The sequence below is a fragment of the Pelmatolapia mariae genome, linkage group LG13 (genome assembly GCF_036321145.2).
Source record: "Pelmatolapia mariae isolate MD_Pm_ZW linkage group LG13, Pm_UMD_F_2, whole genome shotgun sequence".
Classification (NCBI taxonomy): Eukaryota; Metazoa; Chordata; class Actinopteri; order Cichliformes; family Cichlidae; genus Pelmatolapia; species Pelmatolapia mariae.
The window spans coordinates 34,613,611-34,633,455 of record NC_086238.1 but is presented as its reverse complement, the minus strand read 5'-3'; the positions used below and the strand labels follow the sequence as shown (position 1 = coordinate 34,633,455).

Sequence of the window (19,845 nt, the reverse complement as noted above, 5' to 3'; positions counted from 1 at the left end):
CCCACATTGAGTTTGAAAGGCTCGCCGTTACTCCTCCAAACATGCCTCTTATCATTTTGGCACAGTAGCTCAATCTTTGTGTCTTCTGACCATAAACCTTTTCTCCAGAAGGCATTTGGCTGATCCACGAGGGCAGCAGTAACTTTCAGTCACGGTTGAAGGTGTCGGTTTTGGAGCAAGGTTGGGTTTCTTTCTTTGTCAGCCCCCCCAGCCCATGACAATGTAAAAATTGCATCATTGTGGACAGTTTGGGTCTCAGACATGGACAAAGTGGGGACATATCAGAATAAATTGTTTGAACTGGTGATTCAGAAATCTGTAGTTATACAGAAATGGCCCCAAGAGAACTTTCCAGGTTGCGTAAATCTGCAGTTCTTCATAGAGCTTCACTCTGGTCCAATACACTTACCAATACCTTGTGTATTGGTCTGCCCAGTGAGTACTGTCAAACAAGTTGTCAGAGTTTTACCCCTGATACTGCTGGATAAACAGAAACTCACTCAGGAGCGAGGCCACACAGAGCTCAAGTTTTCACTCGCGAGAGGGAAGCAGTTGTCTCCAACCCACTTCAACTTGCTTTCCCCCTGTAGGTTGTTTTTATTGGTTACACACATGAATATTCATAAAGCTTGTTGCTGTATTACCTATGAGAAATTACTATAACTGGTTACAAAGTGTGATTGTGCTGTGCAAGTGTGATTATACATTGTGTGTGGTTATATGATGGGAGTGCAGCTCTCCCAGATTGTTGTTGGTAGAATCTGTTCTTCTCAAGGCTGCTTGTTCCCCTTATCAATGTCATGCACGTAGTCATATGCGTAGATTACCTAGATAGCAAACAGAAGCATTCTAGCTTTTTAAATGACAACCTACAACACATACATTAAATCTAACACGTCCTTTTTCTGCTGGCACAGAGAAACTAGCAGTTGTAGTCAGTTATTCTACTACATGAATCATGTATTTGAGACTGTGTGTATAATTTAGATTTTGTGTGAATTAGAGAAAATAATAACAAAATTAAAACTTGTGCACCAATTCTTGCTTTACAAAGTAGAGAGAAAAGCTCCAAATGACCTTCATGTTAATGTTTGTTTGTTTGTTTTTAAGTAATTGGGTTTTGAGGACTTGTGCCTGTTGTTTTTCTGTCAGACAGTAACTGTGTGAAGATGCTGGACCTCGGAGTGGTTCCTCACATCCTGACATTGTTGGAGCAGCACGTAGATGAAGGAGACGTATCTGTTCAACATGCTGGACTAAGCGCGCTCAGAAACCTTGCCATTCCTGGTACAGGCTTGCACTGCCTAGGCAATCAAAATAAATAAGTTCAAGTACATTTCATACACTAAAATTGTCCTGAATGTGTTTTGTCCTTAAAATCAAAGTGAATTGATAAAGTAAAACTGAAACACTGAGAAAGTCAATAATATGACATGTGTGTTTCCCAGCCACCAACAAAGTGCGAATGCTGGAGGACGGGGTAACTGACAGAATAAAGACACTGCTGCGCTCTGACATGCCCCCAGTTCAGTTCAAACTGCTGGGTACTCTGCGTATGATGGTGGACGGACATGGTGAGCAAAATGCTTAAAATGCTTCAGTTTGGAAACAAGAATTGTTTAGTTTTGATGACATGTGATAACTTTGATTCTTCCCTTTGGTAGAAGACATCTTATTGACCACTGGGTACCAAACAGCATACAAACACACTACTTTCCGCAACCTGCAAAAATAAAATATTGGGCTAATGTATGAATTCAGCAGATCCAGTGAAACACCTGTCCATGTGGTGTAAGGTCTGAAGGGGTATTGGGATAATGACTGCTCTGGGTTTCTGTATGGGAGACATTCTGTAGTCATTACCAGATTTTCACACGTCTGAAACAGAAAGCCCGTTTAAAGAAATTAAATGAAAATATGAAATGAAAGTATGTAAACCTCCATCCAGGCCGAAAATGTGAAGGTATCCACGAGCCCATCATCAACACAGCCCTGAACAACAAAGGAAAAGCACTGGTCTGCAAAAAGAATACACCTTACACCTGACGTTAATTCAACAGAAGAGTTGTGCAAGGATCAAAATTACATTTCATATGAGGAGACCCACCAAAATTTCATGCTTCACTCCGATTAATGTAATACACAGGACATCTTTTCCCCCCCATGTACAGCTGGCAGTCTTTATTAATCGTTGTCAAAACAAACGTGTTCTACCCTCTGCTACACTGTGTGTCAGAGGAAGCTGCGCTAGTGCTGGGGAGAGATGCTGACCTACTGGATCGGATCATGGAGTGGTGCGAAGCCAAAGATCATGCAGGAGTCAGAGGAGAAGCCAGTCGCCTGCTGGCTGCTCTCATCAGACATAGTCAGAACTCTGTGAGTCAGATTATTCTACTGGGAATGTTTTTCTGTTTAAATTCAAATGTATTTGTGTTGGTTATCAAACTCACTTTGTCAGATGTTCACTTACTATCAGTCTGATCGGCTGATTTTCTCTCTTTAACAGGAAGTTGTCCGTGAGGTAGCCAGAGCCAATGGAATTCGGCATCTTATTTCTATGGCATCAAGTGAACATGTCATCATGCAGAATGAAGCCCTGGTTGCCCTGGCAATTGCAAGTGCCATTGACATTGGTAAAGCAATTTCAAGTTCTTCGGCTTTATCAGACATTTCAGAGTGTAGTTCTAGTGAGATCTCTCAAGCTTCACGAGTCTGTTGGGCCTGAAATTTCTGATGGCCCAAGACAGCTCTGCAGCGCTTCTTAATCCTAGAAGGATCCAAAGTGTTACTACGAAGTGTTCTCCAGTTAGGAATGAGCAATTACTCTGGAATATATTTGGGAACGTGGGCGTTCCAACACTGGCTTTGGTTAAAAAAATACAAACTATCAGACACTAGTTTGGTCTCGTCTGGAAGTGACTTTGAATTATTTGGTGTATCAAAGGAAGAGCCTGGCACTCTATTAGCAGTGTTGGGAAGGTTACTTTTAAAATGTATTCCACTACAGATTACAGATTACATGCTCCAAAATGTATTTTGTAACGTATTCCGTTACTTTACTCAATGACAGTAACGTATTCTGAATACTTTGGATTACTTAATATATTATCATGCTTTTTACAACTACATGAATGTACTATTGCTGTGATTTATTACTATTACTGAAGGTCTGCGGCTCCGAACCGTAGTAAAGGGACATCTGGCTAATACGTCGGGTTCGTGTCGGGCTCATAGCCGAAAACTAGCTTTACTTTGCTGTCTGGGTCAAGTTTTAGACAGAGAGAGGCGTTGAAAGGCTGCTCCAACGGAACTTATTGTTTCGGAGGAAAACACGAACACAGTGTACAGTCGAGTCTTAATAGCTTACTTACAAATGGGCTCGTCAGGCACTCTTCTTGGCTGCTACATGCTTCCAGCTCCCGTTTCTGCTCGATGACAACTCGCCTTTTTCTCCCTCCCTCGCTCACAGACACATAACGGGTATGCCAGTCCATTCTCCCTGCAGCACGGACTACACTGCCCATGATGCTACATTCTTTAGGGCTGTGCCTGTAGCATTCTGCCTTTTAGCTTAGCACAACAACAACAACAAAAAGGCGCTCTCTCACCCAGGAAACACACAGTCCCAGAGAGCGCGCTTCACCCTGTAACCATGGCAACTGTAACGCTGCCGCCTGGAACAACAGATCGTAGCTGTCAAACAAACCCAAACAGTCCTGACCCGCCACAATATGAAACAGGAAAGTACCGCCGTGTAATCCATTTATTTCAACAAAGTAACTGTATTCTAAATACCACCTTTTTAAACCGTAACTGTAACGGAATACAGTTACTCATATTTTGTATTTTAAATACGTAACGGCGGTACATGTATTCCGTTACTCCCCAACACTGTCTATTAGTGTTCACAACAAGTTGTAATTTGGTGTCTGTGGAAGTGAGTGATGTGTAGAGTATCACAGTAGTATGGGGCTCACATAAATATGTTGTACATAGAATGACCTCATAATTGAAACGTCAAAACACCACCAGCCCATGTACACCCACCCAGGATTTTAAAATATTTTACCATAACCGGCAGGTTGTATGTTACACACACACGGGTCCTCCACCAGATTCCCAGGAGCTTGAGGATTCCTCTGGACAGGATCTCGGAACTCATTCTTGGGATTTGTTGGAGCCACTCACCCAGTTTGGCGGTCACTGCCCTGAGTGCAGGAGCCACAGTTACATTCACCCTCCACATCTTCTCGAGCCCCTCTGTCAGCCCTTGGTGTTTCTCCAGCTTCTTGTGTTCCTTTTTCCTGATTTGCTGTACCCATCTTCCTCTGCCTCTCCACCACTAATAAGTCTGGTTGGTCAGCCATCACCAGCTTGTCCGTCTGTACCTGGAAATCCCACAGTATCTTAGCTTGGTCATTCAAAACCAGGGGGCGTCTCCCATTTTGACCTGAGGATCTCCAGGCCATATTCAGCACAGATGTTTCTGTACACTATGGTTATGGTGTTCCATGTATGCCCTGCCTGCTAGCATCTTGCACCCTGCTGTTATGTGCTGGATTGTCTCAGGGGCAGCTTTACACTGGGGTCTTGCCTGGTGTGATAGACCCCAGCCTCTGTGGATCTAGTGCTCAGGGCTTGTTCCTGTGCTGCTATGATTAGTGCCTCTGTGCTGTTTTTCTCTGTCTTTCAAACCATATTTTGCTGGCTTCTAAAGTTTTTTCTGGATTTACTAAATCTTTAATGCTGTTGAAACTGTAATTTCTGCTTGACATCCTTTACAACTTTAACGGTGCAACCACTGCTAATCAACACACCATGAAGCCTCCTTCATGGTTCGTCTTCTACCAAGGCTGACTTTGTTTTTAGCCTGTCTGTCAGTTTTTTCTGTCCTCAAGCCATGGCTGTCTGTGGTCTCCCTCACAGTTAAAACATAGTCTTCTGTGGGGGACCTCTTAAGTTCTAATGGGCCGTCTGCTCCAGAGCAGGATGATGCTTTTGCATCCGTGGCTACTGGAGAGATGCCCCTTGCTCAGCCCAACGATAATGGGGACCGTTTGGACAATGAAGATGGGATGGCTGCCCAACAGGGATGCTGGTCCAATTTCACTCCTCAACATGCTCCTCCTTCTCATGGCCTGCTCAGCACTGGATTGGCTGCCACAGCTGTGTCACCCCCAGACTTTCTCGCCACTTCAACACTCCTCCAGGCTGCCTGGCTCCAGCACAGATGCCTAGCCATCTCCCTCCTCCAGAAACCAGGCTGTAGCAGACGCATGGCAGACCCGACCACTACACTTTTAAACACTGTTCTTTATTCTCAGTTGTCGTTTCTTTTGCACTCGGCTGCAGCTTTTCAGCTGCCAGCCACACATACACAACAACAACTACCCAGTCAGGATCCAGTACAGACTTAAATGCAGAGGAGGCGTGATGAGCTGCTGCAGCTCCATTGTGTCAGCCTCCCTGCAGTGGCGCCACAGACCTGCCACACAGGCATTGCCGTTTTTCTCTGCCAGGTACTACTACTATTGTCGCTGCTGCTGCCACAGCTGCATCTTGGAGCTCACATGCGGTCATGCCCCTGAACTGCTCATCATCGACCACCTCCTCAAGGCCGATTCTACCCACCTCTATGGTTCAACACTTGGCGATGCTTGGTGGCCGTACCTTTTGCTATCCTGGGGCCTGTGTGAAGGATATTACTCTGACTGCTCTTCAGCTGTTGACCACCTGCACATTTGGTTCAAGGGGTGCTGCAGGAATAAAAACATTGCCTATGTGGACAATTTCACATCATTCCTCAAACGCCCTGAACTATTTAAACAGTTTGTTGTATATTGTAATCTATCAACTCCCAAACCTGCAATAATTTCTTAAATTAATTCTACTTTAATCTGTTATTGTTAATTTTGATAAAATTGTCTTGGTAGCTGACTTTACTTTACATATTCATGATGCCTCTAACTGCACTACCACAGAATTTCTTAACATTGCAAAGGCGTTTAATTTAGTGCAACATGTGGTGGCCACACACTGGATACAGTTTTTACTTTTGGCTTATCTATAAACACTTTGTACACGTCTGATCACAAATGTATAATGTTAGACACCGTTTTGCATCGAGTGTTGTCTTCCCGGAGAAAAACTATTACACCTTGCATCTTTAATGAGCACTCAGCAGCTCAGTTTTCTGCTCTCTGACCTTACTGCATCAACAACTACCTTTTCAGATATCAGTGACTTAATTAATTGGTTGAATAATGTATGCTCACCAATTCTGCATCATGTCGGACTGTTAAAGTTCAGATTAGTCCAAGTTACAAATTCCTCCCCCTGGATCAGTGATCATATTCGCCACCAAAGAAGAGAGTGCAGAATATCTGAACGTAAGTGGAAAAAGACTCATCTCCATGTTAACTATCTCCTTATGACGGAGTTATTAGTCACACTCAACCAACTCATCTAAGGCCACGTGCACACGGGTATTTCTGAAAATGGAGATTTTCCGTTTTTGTTTTGTTTTTTTAAATCCTGTCCACACGTGCACTTTTGAAAACACATCTCCATCCACATGTAAATGCTAAAACCAAAGTCAAACGCTGTCAAGAACATGCCAGATCCTAACTGTGTGAAATGTTGGCCAATCAGAAGTCTAGAAGCCTGGGAGGGATCCTGGCTCCCCCTTAGAGAGAGAGAGGTGCCACTGAGCGCTGGTTCCACAGATCAGCAATACATAAAATCTTGTATTGTGCCAAGAGAACAGAAAAACAATGCAAGAATGACAGACTTTCAACAATAACACAATAATGACCTGTTGCAATTTAGCAAAATACAAGATGTTTGACAAATCAAGAGATATGATGTCAGTACTGAACAGAGATGATGTACATCAAAGAATATATGTTTACCTATTTTTGCATGTCTGTAAACAATGCAGAGTCTATGAAGGATCCATTTCGGGAGGCAGACCTGTTACCCATGCTGAAGAAGATGTTGGAGGATCCTGTGGGAGCGGTCGAGGTCAAGTTCAGTGCTTTAGGTCTCATTTGCAGCCTGGCTAACTCCAGTATGTGTCTGATTTTAAAGCAACACATAGAAATTGCAATAATTCTGTCCAATGGATGTAGAATGATAAAGCTGTGATGTCAGTGTCAAAGGAGCCACAAAAATGCAACAAGCAAACCTAGCTGAAAGTAAATGATTCATGTGCACCTATCAGCTTACAGCTCAGTGTCACAGAGATTAAATCACAGCAGGCAGGTTACAGGAAGTATGAAATATGGAGACCCTAAGAAAAAAAAGAAGACGCGTGAAAGCTGGGAAGTAAAGAGCTCAGTGTTGGTCAAGTTACTTGAAAATAATAATTAGTTACTAATTACTGATTACTTCTCCAAGAACGTAATCCCCGTTACTTTACTGGTTACTTCTTTTCAAAAGTAATTAGTTATTTTATTACTTAGTTACTTTTCAAAAACATGATACACAACCTAAATACATAATGAAGCAACAGACCTTTCAGCCCAATTCGATGTTGTCTGTATAATCCATCATATAAAATGTAATCAAGTGAAAAAGTCTCTTTTTAAAACTTGTTTTATTAGTTTTAATCTTTTAACTTGATGCACATTGCATCAAGCAAACATTAAATTATATACAACTGTCTTTGACTTGAAGAAATTCTCTAACATTTAAACCTATTGTCTGCATATTCCAGCATATAAAATATAACTCTTTCAAATAGATGCAAGAAAACACAGCAGAAAATAAATAAAATCAAAGATTCAGCAGCACTGAGTCCTGTCGCTCTTAAATCTATGGAAGAAATATAGTGTCATCAGAATCCAACTATTTTTAGACATTGAATTTATAACACTGAATTTTTATCCTCCAAATTTCCCTGCAAAAAATATTCACCTGCAAAAATTCGCCTGCAAAAAATTCACCTGCAAAAATTCACCTGCAAAAAATTCAACTGCAAAAATTCACCTGCAAAAAATTCACCTGCAAAAATTCACCTGCAAAAAATTCAACTGCAAAAATTCACCTGCAAAAAATTCACCTGCAAAAATTCACCTGCAAAAAATTCACCTGCAAAAATTCAACTGCAAAAATTCACCTGCAAAAGTGATGACCTTAAATGACCCAAGCCAGAGCAATCAGCACTAGATCGAGTCGAGCGGCTCTCAGCCAATTAAATTACGCTGTTTGATCACATGACATCGTTAGCCAGCAGTGTGTCTCCTAGAAGATAGCTGTTTAGAGGTGAGGGATTAAGGCTGTATCCCAATTCAGGGTCTGCAGCCTTAAAGTACGCAGCCTCAACGATCCTCAAGGGCCGCGTACTCAAAGACCGCTAAGGCCGGAAGTGCGAGGCTCGTGAAATGGGACGGTCTAGCCTCCGTCGCGCTGCCCAGGTTGCCTAGCAACCACAACACCAACCGCTGGAAACGTTTCATACAGCTTTGTTTGACAGAAATGAAGGAGAACATATTTTGTGTGTTTGTTTCTACACGAGCTTTGTGTGATTTAATAAGTATCTGAGGCTGAGACCACAGGACTGTAAAACATGATTGTTGGCCTTCATATCTGTACTGAACAGTCATTTAGGATTAGCTAGTAAATAACAATTAGCCAATGTTGTTCATGAGACTAAAGTCAGTGTAAATATGATATGGCCAATATTATAGTTATTATATTAATCATTATAAGTTATTACAGCAGTGAGTTTGAACTCTCAAATCAAATCACTTCTATTGTCACATCACATGTGCAGGTACACTGGTACAGCACATGTGAGTGAAATTCATGTGAGTGAACTCTGTGTCTAACACTGAGCTTCAGTAAAGATTCAAGTTCCAGTTATTTATAAGTCCTATCACCTTAAATCTTCACTCAAAGACAAATATGTTTGACAGTGTATATGTATTATATATAAGAGACAAATGTTGTTCGTTTGATATGTTGGCATTACTAAATTTGGCTCAATGCTCACATATATGTGTAAAAAGAAAATGTACGAGCTGTGATAACTGTTGCTGATAGAATGAAGAGTAGACTGATATATGAAATATTCCTTTATTGGGTGAGAAAATCAGACCATGTCATAACTGCTTTAAGTCATACAGAATAGATATCAGAGCCTTAAACAGGCTGACTTCTGCTAAATGGGTCAAACTGGGCAGAAAATACACAAACACATAACATCCTTATAGAATATGATGTAACACTATAGATCAACTTACCTCTGAGTATATAAAGCATATAAACAATTACAGCAATATGATGCAACAAACACAGCAGTACTACTAATCCAAAATACTCAAAGCTTCATAGAACTGAAACAAACATTTATTTTTAGCTCCATTCTGCTGCTGATACATACTTTAGGTTTCTGAATATTAAACTTGTTGCTGCCTTTCATAGTGTGTAACTTGAAGGCCCTGAGTACTTTCTCCCACACTGAAAACACTGGAATGATAACATTATTTGAACATTACCTAATAAGACTGATTCAGGACAGACAATTAGTTATTTTAAACTTTCCTAGCAGTCCTTCACAAACAGGGAACAGTCTGTCTATTCTCTCCATCTGTCAGCTGCTGCTGGCTCTTCCTCCTCCTCTTCCTCACACACTGCTGAGTTTGTCCTGGTGGATCATCAGGGGTGCAAAGCCTCACAGATGATGTGCAGCAGTGGGTCCCTCAGTCTGTCCTCACTCTGGACACTTGCAGTCGTCACACATGGAAATCAAATGTGTGATAAGCTGCAGGATTCAAACACAAGTGTAACTTATAAATACATATTCATACTTTTATTACACAATCAGAGAGAAAGAAACAGAGAGAGAGTGCAGGACAGACAGACAGGTGACAGTCTCAGGTGTATACACTGCTACAAAACAGCACAAGAGAAGGAGGATTTAGTGTTTGTGTTATTACGAGTGCTAAACAAGAAGAGTTCCCAGATGGTACAGTGGACACATGTGTGACTCCTGTGATTAAAGCATCTTTCTTTCAGCTTAACGAGTGAACCGTCAGCTCGTTCAAACACACGTTAAAGTCCGTTTGGCTCGACACCACCGAACAGAGGCAGCAATATAACATAGCTAACATTAACAGTGCAGTGAATCCTGCTTGTGCCGTGATATTCAGGACTGCAAACCGAGCAGCATCACTGACTTTCAGCTTGTTGTGTTTGTGGATATATGACTGACTTTAATTATCCATAAAATCATCACATTCTCTGTAAGAGAATCAATGAGTACTAAAAATGTGCACCTTTACCTGTGTGTTTTCTGGAACAGGGTAATATCTGTGACCCAACTCCCACAGCTGGTTGGGGGACTCATGTTGTTTTCTGTTCGCAGTGGATGGTTGTCCCATCCACTGCAAAATGTATTAAAATTATCCTCTAGTCGAGGAAGAAAGATGTAATGGCAGCAAAAGAGGTGTGCAGCATTTGAAATGTCAAGAAGGCCTTCTTCCTCAGGGTTGTGAAGAACATCGTAGTAAATGCATGTAACGGCCACCCAGAGGTCTCCCCACAGTCGCTCTATTCTGAAATAATATATAAAAAATATTTAAATTAGGTATGGCCTTTCTTTGGTGTGTATGAGAAATTCCCTGCTTGTTTCTAACCCTACATGAAATGTGTGCATGACAACAGTAATAATACATTATCAGGGCATGTAGGAAGGACCCAGGCATATCACTTAAAAGGTGCCAAAAGGGTTGTGATGATCAGTGGCAATACATGAGATGACAACCAGACCATTAACACAGAATGAACATTCTTGGAAGGAAGTAACAGACTGGAAAAGGTGTGTGAATAACTAAAAATAGGGCAGAGTCCTGAAGGCTCTTTGGGGTTTGTAGGACCTGTCCAATATTTTCTTCCTTGAGGGGTAAATAATGGAAATTGAAAGAAACAACAACAACAACAAAAAACAAAACAAAACAAAAAACACCTGACACATATCAGACAATATATCCTGCTGGATAGGGCACTGTTCTCTAAAGACATATTACTATAAAACTTTTTTCATAAAGCTATACCCTTTAAATGTTTATGTATTTTTAAATAATGGAAATAAAGCTGCAACACCTTCCATCTTATGTCAGAAACATTTGAGGTTGACAGTATTTTATGAGAACAAACCTTTGATTGTGCACACTCATTCCTGAAATGAAACTGCCTCTTCCTGTGCCACGAACAGTAAACATCAGCCGTGCAACCTCCACATTTTCCCATCCGTGGTTGCCACGAACCCTGAAAACAAAGAAGAGTACCCCAAAACATTCGAAGCTTTAAACAAACTTAGATCTGATGATAAAGAACAACTTATGCCTTAATCAGAGTGTTTTTAAAAAATGTAAAAGAATCCTTAAAGTCTTTGATTGCTACTGCTCTAGAAGGCATAAAACATGAATTGTCTCATGAATGCACTTTCCAGCATGTGTCAGTATGAAGTTTAATTTAACACAGCTGTTAAAACATTTTTCAGGATTTACCGGGTTGATAACAATTATTTAGATTTATTGAATTTATAGGAAATTACACAAGTGCCATCTTGTATCATTATGATCTGTGTAAAGAGACAATTTTAAGAATACTTTTGCAAAAACACGTTAAAGTTGGAAGTAATTGGCCGATGTTCCAATCTTGAAGATCAGCTGTGCCCATTTGTTGCACATTGTGGGAATGGAGAAGTTGAGGCCCTTGCAGGCTCCCCACAATTTTCCCCAAACTGAGCGACCCAGCTAATTCAACACCTTTACTAAGCAGTGCTGTTATGTAATTGGATACAAGGGGTGAGATAGTAATATTTTCCCTCCTTGGTTGTAGCTCCCTGACATTACAAGGGTAATCATTTTATGATGTCGGGTTCAGTGTTACACCAGGATTTCAAATACAATATCATCATCAATAAGAATTAGTATTATCATTTCAGAATTGTAGGTAACCACTTTTAAATGCCATAGACTACTTATTTGTTTAATTTGATGTATTCACTCTAGGAGAGCGCAGAGGGAATATCCCGTTTAACTTATGCTATCTGTTTAAGTTTAGATAGTATTTGTAAAGATATTGACCATATCCTTTTCTGAAAGTGTGGATATAATGGATGGGGTAAGGTACTGGCATGCCACAACTTTATAGTTGTTAAATTCTGGGTACAAGTATACATGCCCATCTTGTACATGTTTTTTTAATATTATTATTATTATTATCATCATCATCATCATCACCATCCTACCCAATTACATGTTTCTTTTAATCAGGTTATGCTGTTTTAATGACTTTACAGTATAATTTACATTGTGTTCCTTTAATTTTCCCTAATTGTATGTTATATTAATCCCATATTTCCGTTTTAATATTTCTAATGTTTGAATTGTTTTCTTCACTGCCTGGTCTGCCTCTGTCTCGCCTGTATGGATGCATTTACACCTAAATTTCCCTAACAAATGATGTTTTAATTCACCACTATTCCAGTGAAACACGAGTCTCCCATCTTCCTGCTACGGGTCTCGAGTTTTTGTTCACCAAAGCACACACCAACTTCATACTGACGGACATATCACTGCCCTATTCCCGCCTTGTCTGACCGTGTTTTGTGGCTTTGGTTGGTTCACTTCTCCTCACTCTTCCCCATTCTTGTCATTAAATCAGGCCGTTCTGCAACCATGGCAGCCATTCACTCTATGGCTTTATTCATGGTGTATTTTACCCCTTAACCCAATGCCGTTCTCGTTTCCCACATTATATTTGCAGTGTTCGTCTATCTATCAATATCTGCGGAGTATGGTTTTGTACCGAGTATCCTATTTTGTAGAGCACAGCATGTAAAGGTTAGCTCGGTTAGCAGGATGCTAGCATGTAGCGCTTAGTGAGACACGCATCAGACGAGTTGAGCAAAGACCCCGTCTGTGTACCTTATACGTGACCAACGGATTTAAATAAAATTAACGTTTCAAAAGACAAACTTGAAGACAAAACATAATATACTTACCGGAGAACCGCCAGGGTTTGCCGCTGCCATCATGCCGCTCCTGAATTCAAAACTGCCTCTGCAGACAGGCAGGGGAGGCGCGGAACTTTTCTTTGAGTTAGTCAAACGTTTTCCTCAGTTCGAGTAGATGATAAAATAAAAGAAAAATGAATGGTATTTTAAGTAGGACTAGGCGTTCTGTAATGATCTCTATTTAGGAGAAAAACTTAATCACTCACCTCTAAACAGCTCTCTTTTCAGAAGACACTGCCGGCTAACATGTCATGTGATCAAACAGCGTAATTTAATTGGCTGAGAGCCGCTCGACTCGATCTAGTGCTGATTGCTCTGGCTTGGGTCATTTAAGGTCATCACTTTTGCAGGTGAATTTTTGCAGTTGAATTTTTGCAGGTGAATTTTTGCAGTTGAATTTTTGCAGGTGAATTTTTGCAGGTGAATTTTTTGCAGGTGAATTTTTGCAGGTGAATTTTTTGCAGGTGAATTTTTGCAGTTGAATTTTTTGCAGGTGAATTTTTGCAGGTGAATTTTTGCAGGTGAATTTTTTGCAGGTGAATTTTTGCAGTTGAATTTTTTGCAGGTGAATTTTTGCAGGTGAATTTTTGCAGGTGAATTTTTTGCAGGCGAATTTTTGCAGGTGAATATTTTTTGCAGGGAAATTTGGAGGATAAAAATTCAGTGTTATAAATTCAATGTCTAAAAATAGTTGGATTCTGATGACACTATATTTCTTCCATATAAATCTGTGTTCACCTGTTCAGCAGGAGTGGGGCGGGTGCTGCTTGCTCAGATTTGAAGTTTAATTTTTCGCTGTAAAAAGAAGTTTTCTTCCCACGCAGAGTGAACAGCGGATGCTAATGTTTTTGTCACTTTTTACAGAATAAAACTTAAAGTAATGTAAGTACATCCACGCTGTAAACGCTGCATGGTCGTACTTCCTGCATCACTTCATATTATCCATTGTTGATCTGCATGCGTCTGTTGCTGCCACAGACGTCGCACACTCGTACGTCACTGTCATGAGACACTCTCACAAACAAAATCACGGTTTAGTAACGCAGCGTGCTTACGGGAAAGTAACAGGAATATAATTACTTTTTTACAATAGCGATTCTTTACTTTACTCGTTACTTGAAAAAAGTAATTGGATTACAGTAACACGTTACTTGCGTTACTGATCAACCTCTGCTCAGGAGACACTGAGCAGCAATCACCCAGGAAGCACAGGGAAACCAGAACTAGGAGATACAAAGCTATGTGGGACAACAATGGACAAGGGGAGACTGAGACAGTCAGTGTCCAAGAGGGAAGAAGACAAATAACACAGAGAGAAAGTAATTATAAACCTAAAGTCATGATTAATTTAACAGAAGACTTAAATAACAAGAATAAACCATAAAGAATCCTAATGAAGACAAAAACCTTCAACCCCTGCATCTAAGACCCAGGGACCATGACAACATCACAAGTGTCTCTCAGTTTTGTGTTTCAGCTAGCGATGTTAATAGTAACAGGACACGAAGGCTGCAAATTTCGGACAATTAAAAATGATTATATTAGATATTAGGTTTTCTGAATTTCCAGTAGTAATAGTTTGTTTACATTGACATTTAATGACAAATTTGGTGCAGAATTTTCATGCATCCTCAGGTATTTCAGAGACTTGTAACGATTTTCGTAGAATGGCAGCATTATTGTAGAAAAATTGCTCATTCTTAGGGAGCCAGGTTTGAGCGTTTCACAGATTTTCCTGATTTAGAATGACTCAGGTGTGTAATGTCATCAAACCAAGCTCTAAAGAACACAACATCTACTGTACACCCAATGAAGATCAGAGAATACGGTACAGTGCATCTGCATAATTTGATCTCTATTTCAATAAATCTCTTACTTTTCTCTTTTCTTTCTATTCTTGTGTGCTCTAGGTGTCATGAAGGAGGAGTTGAACTCTGTGAATATGAAGGAAAGCATCAGTAAACTCACAGATCATAGCAGCAGTAAACTTGCCTCACAGGCCAGCTCCATACTGACCATCCTGGGTGACACCAGCTAAACCAGCATCCTGCAGCAACAGGGGACCCATCAGCTGTATGGATTTATCGAGCTTGTTCAGTGGCATACTTAAATGACAGATATTTTACTGCACAAATATTGCAAAGTATTGAACTGGCTTCTTGTCACCTGTTCTGTAAAAATTAAGGGCCCTTTTTAGTCCCGGTGTGTGCATGTGTGGCAGGCAACAGATTATAGGAGTATTTGAGTTGCTCGTTTGATTTGCTCTTTTGTTTAAAAGAAGAAACATTATATTTACACTGCACAATTCAGACATCATCTAAGCTCATTTATTTAGGTTTTCCTGTAGTAGTAATGAGATTGCCTAAGAGTCGTATCAGCACAGCCTCGGGTATATTTGCAGCGTGTTCTGCTGCACATTTATGAATCAGATGGTCTGCTATGAGTGTGCATATGGGGCTCAAAGGTAACGACTGAATGAATAGCCACAGAAAAAGTATCCAGTCTCAGGCAGTCATGTACTATGACTAGAAACATTGTAGACATTTCACAAAGATAGCAAAAAGAAAGGGTAAGAGGGCAGGTAAAGTTAACTGGAGAACACACGTTAGGTGTACCAAGTTTTACAGTACTCTGGACCAAAGTGGGTGGATGGAGAAATTTACTAAGAGCCACCTGATGGAGGCACATGTGCAGACAAAGTTACGAATAAAACCTCAGTGCTAATATTTGTAACTTCAGTACCAGGTCATTGGCAAAGATTTTATTATAATATATGTTAATATTATATAAAGTGTAATTGAATATTACTGAATGTGAGCATCACAGTGGTGCAGTGGAAGCTCTTTCTGTGTTGCCTTACAGAAGGCGATTCCAGGCTTCTAATCTAATCCAAGTGCTGCACAGGAAGTAGGATGTCAGTAAACAGTACAAATAATTTAAGAACAATTTAAATACTCGGGGTGGGGGGTGGTGGGGTGGGGTACACCCTGGACAGGTCCCCAGCCTGACGCAGAGATAAGTAATAATGTAGAAATTATCATATTAAATGAAAGAAATGCACTGGGAAAAATGAGACAATAAACTGGAACTAGTCTGAAGCCAAGAAAGCTGATGAGAAGACGACTGTCTTTGGGTGAACAAAAACCAAGTATTTATAATTCTCAAAATTGATGAACAGATGAGGCTTTAAGCTGCCGACAGTGCTGGTTAGGGCGGGAAGTGAAACATGCTCAGACTGAGTACATACACCAGTGAAGAGCAGAATTCATCAGAAAGTATTTGTGTTATTGAGGCCTTGACAGCCTCCTGATGTTTGTTAAAATTTCATAAGACTCTGGAAGCTCTCCTGCACTGAGTGCCCTTCATTTAAGGCGGTATGACCTCAAAGGACAGCAGTGCAGACAGCGTTAAAAGAATGTAGAGATAGAGCTTCACACTTCAGCACATATTCTGCAAATGGGCGAAGCCAACTGATCAACAATGTTCAATTTGATTAGGGAAGAGAGTGCAGCATGGTCGCGACTCTTACTTCAGTAACATTGATTTTAAAAAGTGCTGGCACGTGTTGAGAGAAAGTAGCATCCTCAGCGTTGCAGATACACACAGATTTGACAAGTAAAAGAACCAAATCAAGTGTCTCAGCTCGTATGACCTACGCATGTGCTGGTGAGCAGATACTAAAGGGGACCAATCATAAAATCACCAAGAATGAAAATATTGAAGTCAGGTAAAAATTTCAGTGAGAAAGCAAAGAAAACCTTTGCTGGGCTCCTCTGGAGGCTTCTGAACAGGGAGGGGTAATTCCTCAACAGGTTGACCAGCCAGCTTTGCCAAGTATGGAGAGTGAGAATCCTGCTGTTAGATAACTGCCACTTCTAATTTGGCCACAGGTCGTGTGCGTAGTTGTCTGTCTCTGTGTGTTAGCCCTGGCGACCTGTTCAGGGTGTACCCCGCTTCTCAACATATGTGGGATAGGCTCACACCCACCACGGCCCTAAATTGGGAAATCATTAGAAAATGGATGGATAGGATGTTATTGAATATGCAGCCAGAATAGTTTACCAAACAAATTGACCTTTTTCTTAATATCCCAAAGGTAAAGAAGTGACGTGTGTTTGGATCACTGATTAAAAGAAACTTTGACTATATCAAGGAACTTTTTTTGCCATGCTGGTGATATGAAGTGTGATTATTCTGAGCAATATTGTTTGACCTAAAGTAGTTTTATTTTAATTACTCCAGTAACAAAACGACCTACTGGATAAATGGTAAATAAATGGTAAATGGCCTGTATTTATATAGCGCTTTACTAAGATTGTGATGTACAAGTGAATGTGCGATGCTCTGGTTTGTCTGTATTGTGGCAGGTGAGGTGATGTTTCTATTTATTTTCTGATAGGTTGAACCTGTTGAAGATGACACAGATTACGTTTTATAATAAGCCTATCAGCTACCACCACTTCAAACCAGGCTGTCTGTCAATCACCAGTGATATTCTGATGAGTGGACTCAAACATTAAAAGGGTGTTCATAAACTTGCTTTATGGCATATACCCTTCCAATAAGAACTGCAACAGATGTAAATGATGAACATACAAATAACAGCAACAAAGAAAGAATCTGAGAACATAGCCTCTGGGTATGAGGTGTTTCTGAAAGATCACATTTATCTACTCAACATAGTTTTATTTATATAGCACCAACTGAGAGTTTCCTCAAGGCGCTCTATATCGTAAGTTAAAGACCCAGATGAACATGTCTTGATGCATGCTCAATCATCGAAGTAAGGATAGTTGATTCTGTTCCTCAGGACGTAGCATGTTTTTTAGTCTGAGAAACTCATCCAGGTGACTTCTTCAGTCTCAGCTGACTGCTGGTTTCCCCAGTCTTAGAAACAGTAACATTTGTATAATGACTGAAACCAGCACCACTGATGAACAATGGGCTGTGAGGTCAGTTTCTTGATCACTGATGTGCAAATTGTCATGACCATTGATCAACAACCACTGATCGAAGACCATGAGTACCATTCACAGAGAGTTGGGGAATGTCTGCAATCACAGCATTGTAAGATGGTGACAGATGTCTGTGAAGGTTCTCAGGTCATCCAGGTTATCGTAGTCTAGGGAGCTTGGAAAGAAAAACGTCTGGACTTCTTTAAGTTTCTTGAAGACCGAGTCCAGATGCTTTTCTTTCCAAGCTCCTTATAGGGACAGATGTACCCTTGATGGTCTTTCCCTTTTCACATAAATGTCCTCCTTGATTCCCCGCTCAAACCAGCGTTCCTCCCTGTCCACTTTCCGGTACTCATGGTCTTTGATGACCATGGCAAAACTATACCAGGACATTTAATGTTGGTTTTTACTTGAATTTGTCGCTGTTTTGTTTGTGTCATGTCACAGTGCTGGCTGAAGCACTTAACATATTTAGGATTGCAGTCATGTTGTATGACTTATAGAAAAGCTCTACGATTGAAGACTTCCTAGTGGTCATGTCATGTTTTTGTAACTAGAAAAATTAGAATAAAAAAAGTAATGTGACGTGAAGGTAGCATTTCCCAGAGCACAATGGCAACGTTCTATCAGCAACACAGCTCTAGTATCGTCTGCCAATGCTAACACCACTCAGTGTTACAGAAACATTTATATATAGTTAAAAAAAAAAGAAAGATCCAAATCATTTTATTTCAAATGGATGCATTTGTAGAATAAAATATGTATATGTATATATATATATATATGTATATATATATATATGTGTATATATATACATATATATATATATATATATATATACATAAAAAAAAAAAAGTATGTATATGTATATATGTATATACACAACAAATGAACTGCCTGTTGGACAATGCCACTGTTATGCATTCTTGTAGGGTCTACCTTACAATATAAAGTACCTTGAGGCGACTGTTGTTGTGATTTGGCGCTGTCTAAATGAATTTACTCTCATCCATGTTTTGAATTTTACAGATTACTCAACAGACAAATGGGGCTCAAGCATAACAGCAATATCCATACCTACACTTCATTTTAAAGGAAGCATAATGTGAAGAAGGTATTCGTTACACTGCACTTTTTAACATTTGTATATAAACTAAACAATCATTCTTATGTAGTAGCAACACTTTTTCAGTGTGCATCTGTAGCTGGATCATTTTGGGGAAGTGGCTAGCATGTGTGTTCTGTACAACATAAAGTGATAATGTGCTGATGGGCGTGAAGCACACTTTTGCTGTGATGTTTAATGTAATATTTGTGTGAAAGTATGTTCTGGATGTAACTACAAATCACTCAACATTTGTGAACAGATCTGTATTTATAGGGAGGGCATTTTTTTTGGCCTTTTAGAAGCTTTGTTCTAGAGTGAAAACAATAAAGTTATACAGTGTCTTCCTCTATTTTGTTTCTACGGTGTAATTTGTTTCAGTCATATTATGGGTTTTAGGCAAAACAACAACAACAAAAACACACATTGTAAAATTCTTTAAAAGTCTGAAATCTAAGAAAATATCAGAATTGAAAACTGTCTTTGAACAGAAACAACTCTTTGGCTGGTGTGAAATGATCCATGTCTCTGAAGTGGCCAGCCAGAAAATGTTTCACACTGAACATACAGATGAAGCTTTGCTGACAGATCTATACTGTTACATACACTGCTTTCATCTATGGCTAAGCACATTGTCTGACATTTCAACATTCAATTCAGCTTTATTTATAAAGCACCACATCACAACAACAGTTGACTCAAGGCGCTTCACATTCCAGTGGTTGGTGGAAACGATGTGCCGGGAGTCCGCTGTTGAG

General features: G+C 40.1%; 1 protein-coding gene and 1 long non-coding RNA gene across 5 annotated transcripts in view; one reads left to right on the top strand and one right to left on the bottom strand.

Moving 5' to 3' along the window:
* The window catches only part of si:dkey-191g9.5 (rap1 GTPase-GDP dissociation stimulator 1-B), a 33,467-nt gene extending 14,030 nt beyond the window's left edge, over window positions 1–19,437 (top strand). Inside the window, exons 9-14 of one of the 3 annotated variants that reach the window (XM_063492057.1) lie at window positions 1,153–1,287; window positions 1,449–1,574; window positions 2,237–2,376; window positions 2,507–2,633; window positions 6,941–7,028; window positions 14,938–19,437. In XM_063492057.1, the coding sequence (XP_063348127.1) occupies window positions 1,153–1,287; window positions 1,449–1,574; window positions 2,237–2,376; window positions 2,507–2,633; window positions 6,941–7,028; window positions 14,938–14,989 (668 nt within the window). In that variant the 3' untranslated portion in view covers window positions 14,990–19,437. Of the gene's footprint in view, window positions 1–1,152; window positions 1,288–1,448; window positions 1,575–2,236; window positions 2,377–2,506; window positions 2,634–6,940; window positions 7,070–14,937 lie in introns of all 3 variants that reach the window. The other 2 variants (XM_063492056.1, XM_063492058.1) reach the window with 2 other exon arrangements.
* LOC134640332 (uncharacterized) lies at window positions 9,407–13,516 on the bottom strand. 2 transcript variants are annotated; one of them, XR_010095453.2, is made up of 4 exons: window positions 13,016–13,516; window positions 11,161–11,271; window positions 10,287–10,559; window positions 9,407–9,766 (listed from the first exon to the last, which is right to left on the bottom strand). It is a non-coding gene; the product is annotated as an uncharacterized LOC134640332 (long non-coding RNA). The 2 variants fall into 2 exon arrangements; XR_010095452.2 differs by lacking the exon at window positions 9,407–9,766 and having other exon boundaries at window positions 10,140–10,559; window positions 13,016–13,493.
* Window positions 19,438–19,845: the final 408 nt, after the last annotated feature.